The sequence below is a fragment of the Limulus polyphemus genome, unplaced genomic scaffold, assembly GCF_000517525.1.
Source record: "Limulus polyphemus unplaced genomic scaffold, Limulus_polyphemus-2.1.2 Scaffold25, whole genome shotgun sequence".
Classification (NCBI taxonomy): domain Eukaryota; kingdom Metazoa; phylum Arthropoda; class Merostomata; order Xiphosura; family Limulidae; genus Limulus; species Limulus polyphemus.
In genome coordinates this window covers 843,557-847,962 of record NW_013665635.1, presented here as the reverse complement: position 1 = coordinate 847,962, position 4,406 = coordinate 843,557, and the positions used below count along the sequence as shown (strand labels likewise).

General features: G+C 31.8%; 1 protein-coding gene across 1 annotated transcript in view; it reads left to right on the top strand.

The window, feature by feature from the left end:
• Nucleotides 1-3,298, top strand: part of LOC106459004 (dystrophin-like) — a 271,702-nt gene extending 268,404 nt beyond the window's left edge. The window contains exon 74 of the mRNA XM_022385593.1: nt 1,918-3,298. Coding sequence (XP_022241301.1) covers nt 1,918-2,045 — 128 coding nt within the window. The 3' untranslated portion in view covers nt 2,046-3,298. The remainder of the gene's footprint in view (nt 1-1,917) is intronic.
• Nucleotides 3,299-4,406: the final 1,108 nt, after the last annotated feature.

Here is a 4,406-nt window from a genome sequence, read left to right as displayed (position 1 = left end):
TGTTTCATAACCAACATCCTGTTCTGTTGGACACAACTCGATTATAAAACCATTTAGAATGTCCAGCTAGATAAAACCTGACAAGTTTTATTTGATAGCTTAGCATTAATAATGTGTCTTAATTCTTAACTTAATACCAGAAGTATGAATAAGTACAGACACTTTATATTAATAACATATTTCAGGTTTTTCATTTACCAACAGTTCAAGTTTTGCTCTTTTAGTTTGCTACTTGTTAAAGACTGTTTCATTTTAACGAACACCCTCAAAAAAAAAATGGTAAGAAGCTATCTTAAACACAATAATTGTCATATAAAATTAGTAAAGAAACAATGGTACCAGTACTGCTTTTCGTCTTTTAAACTATTGATATGTAGTTTACCTAATAGGACATAAAACATAAGTACGACTGATATCTTTATTATTCTGTGGAGTACATTGTGTATTTGGTAAATGTGATTGAAATCAAGTAGATATCTTTAACAGAACACACACACACACACACATAATAATGTGTCTATAAATGGGGGATAAACACAAAAATTTTTAGAATGGTTTTATGCCACCATGAATCATTACATCAGTCCTAATTTGGTTTGGCAGTAGGACAATAATTTGCTTCCAGTTCCTCAAGGGACATCAGAGCAGGAATGTTGCAAAGTTCCTGTTATACAGTCTTTGCAGACACTAGTTCTCACACGTACGTTACACTTTGGGCATATTTTTGTTTTATTTAATATGTACAGCTGTTCTGATCCTACATGATCATTCTTCAACTATTGTTATTTCAACAAGAAACTTTGTCATGTTGCAGTCCATGCTCGAGGACAGATGCCCTTTATATTGTAGTTATTAATACACATGCTTTTTACGTATATTCTTTGGAGTCGGTTCAAATTCGACCACTATACACATTATATACAAATCATCATTTGGTTCATCCTGAAGTTATTTGTACAACTGTGTTGTCATATATTTAGTATAATCATACATATGGATTGAAAATCCAAGACACAATGATTAGTTTGCCAGCCTATAGACCTGGGGGTCCATTGTTCACTTTCCATGACCACAAAGAAACAATAACAATTCTGCTTCACAGTTTGGGACCATAAGTGCATTGTAAGGATGACAGTTAAATCCAACTATTCAATCGGTGAGTGCTGACTAGCTGTCTTCCCTATAGTCTAGGAGTGGATATCCAAAAGAAAAACACAATAGTATGTTCATCTCTACAAAAAATGCATCACAGTTACCACTGACGATCTTTATCAACATATTTTGCTCTTTATAACCATATCTGTTAATTCTGATATCGTTGATAAACCTAGTTGATCTGTAGGTCTGCAATTCATAAGTGATATTTATCAACCAGTGACTAGGTGATGAAAATGTATACCATTACAAGTATTGCAAAAGTATCTAGAGCAATATAAAATGTATGTGACCTCTCAAAGTTTTATTTTGTTTGAACAGTATGCTAAAAAATGATTAAGTTTAGCTCTTCAACAACAAAGTTTAAATATTTTCATGATTAAAAATATAAATATTTATCCATCAAAACTTTAAAAAAGCAGGACTTTGTTTTTTAAATGTGGTCTTAAATTCTCATATAAACATATAGAACATACAGCCTTTAAATTTTGGAGACAACATTTTGGAATTCGTGCTAGGATTTTCATCAGACTTTAAAAGAATAAAAGTAACTTAAAAACATTGTTACTATTATTATTATTAATTTTGGTGTAAAATGGAACAACCAGTTTAAAAAATACTGTGTACTTGTTTTAATTTCTTTTTATAGTCACATATAAATTGGCAATAATTAATCAAACCAACAACCAAACCTTTTTTTCTTTTTTCAGTTATAGTACAGCATTAATATTGCACTAAAATCCCTTTGTGTTAATATTACAGTAGCTCAATCTGCAGCTGTTGGCAACTTGTTCCACATGGCAGGAAACCTAGGGAAGGCAGTAGGAACTCTGGTTAACGTAATGACTGATGATGAAGGCGGCAGTGGCTCTGATGATGAGAAACATTGACAAGGAAAGTTCTTGTTGTCGTTTTCTTTGAGCACATTCACTTGATGGAGTCCAACAAAAAATATTTCATACTTGTGAAAAAAAAACAATCATTTTGGAACCAGGATTAAGGCCTAATAGTACTATTGTACAAGATAGGATTTGAAGTGATTCGGTAAAACACAAGAACAAAGGATGATTTTGTTACTCTGTTGACACTGTGAACCAATGTTCATGACATTTATGATGTCATAAATATTTCAAATACTGTCTTCATTATGTGTCCTATCATTAGCTTGTGTTGAGAAATACAAATATTCTTTAAGAAAAACAAGTCTGTGCAAAGTTTTGGCTTTTTTTTGTGACTTTAACCTATTGATTTTAAAAAACAAAATTATGGTTCATTAACTTGTGTAAATGATAGATGAATTTTTTTTAAAAGTATTGTTTTTTTCTTGTGAATAGTATCTAGTAGAAACTGTCTGTGATCAGAAATCTTTTACAAAAACCAAAATTTTGCATTGAAAAGTTTTTTGTTTTTTTAATGACTGTGTTTGAAACAAATATTAATACACTGGTGTTCATTTTTCTCTATAACACCCAGATATGTTCTGATTATAAAGTAACAGAGAGCAGAGAAAATCAGTTTACCACACAGTGTAAGTTAGAGCAACAAAAGACAACCATAATAATCATGTTTCACTTGTTTTTTTTTTAATGTAATGAAACAATACATTTTTCTTCAAATAAAAAATCATGTCTCTAAGACAGTTGTGTTCCGAGTACATTTTCAATGTGTATTCTTGATTTACATCGTGTTAGGAATTCAATATATTTATTTCATGTTTTGGCCATTATTGTTATTACTTCCATTGGTAAAAACGAATATCTTAAAAAGATGGGACTTGTTTTTCTTTTAAAAAGAATGAGACATCCTGTTATTTATCTGTTAGGGATATTTTGATCATCCTCTCTAAAAACAAGTTTGAAAAAAGCCATTACTATTTTTAAATCAGTAAAGCAGACACGTGGCTATGTATTCGTGTGTGTGTGTGTGTGTGTGTGTGTTTGTTCGTGCCATTAGTAATTCTTTTGTCACAAGGTTTGCATATTGAAACATGAGAGAGATGATTCTTTGCTGTTGAAACTCATTCTAGAATATTTTTATAGTATTAACCGATTAATTAAAAATAGGTGAACTAAATAAAAAGAGTTGGAATATTCTTCATACTGTAACTTCCATAACCTTTTTTATGAGAAATATCGTTCTTATACCAGAAACTGCTTGCTCACTTTTTTTTATATCTTGAATGAAACTTTAATCCTGGTAATAAAAAAGTGATATGATAAAAACTATCATCAATTATAAAGTTAGAAACTCTTATTTGATTGATCATCTCTTGTTAAAAACAATATGGAGAATTAGTTTTTAGAATTCTAAACATAGGTCATTGTAAGACGTATTTTTAAAGCATTTTAGTACATAGATTATCTTAAACAAACGTTAGGAGAAATTCAAAGTTCCAATGATTTGTAATGCATTATCATTAGGACTAAATATATTTTATGAGGGTCGAGCATAGCCCAGTGGTTAGTGTACCAGACTGTAGATTCGAGGTTCCGTGATTCCCTTCGCCACCAAAATAAAATCGCACTCTGCACTTCGGGGGCGTGTGTGCATAATAAGAGTGATAGCCAAATCTCACTATTCAATTAGAGGAGCCCGCCATCTGATAGCGGTGGGTGGTGTTGACTGGTTGCCTTCCCTCTGGTCCAGCGGTTCCCAACCTTTTCACCACCTTTTATTATTTTTTCCCCACGGACCCTATGAATAATTAACTTGTTTTTCCATTTTTCACTATCAAATAAAAGACGTATATAACTGAGTGTGCAATTAAAAGAACAGCAGAATTAAAAAACTTACTTGTTTAATGAGATGGTATTATCTTCCGGGGACCACAGGTTGGGAACCACTGCTCTAGTCTATCACTTTAAAATTAAGGACAGCTGGCTCGGATCGCTCTCGAGTAGTTTTGCGCGAAATTCAACAACAGGCGTATTTTTTCTCATGAGGAATATTTGGACAAACGAAAGCCAGATTCAGTTATGCATGCCACAGTGTCTTGAAAGAAAATATCTTTACGATTGAAGTTATTTTTGGAGGAACTAGGGATTGTTATCATTTCTCTATACACGTGTTGAATCAGTTCCTGAAAAGAGAGTTTTCTATACATATATACAGCTAAAAATGTTTTGTAACTAAGGTTACGTGTGAGAAGTATTTTTTTCTACAAACCAAGAATGAAATTGAAGATGAATTTTTGTGTGTATACATGTTTTTTGTAGGTTTTTTTTAATGGAAACGCTAGAAATCAAATACCT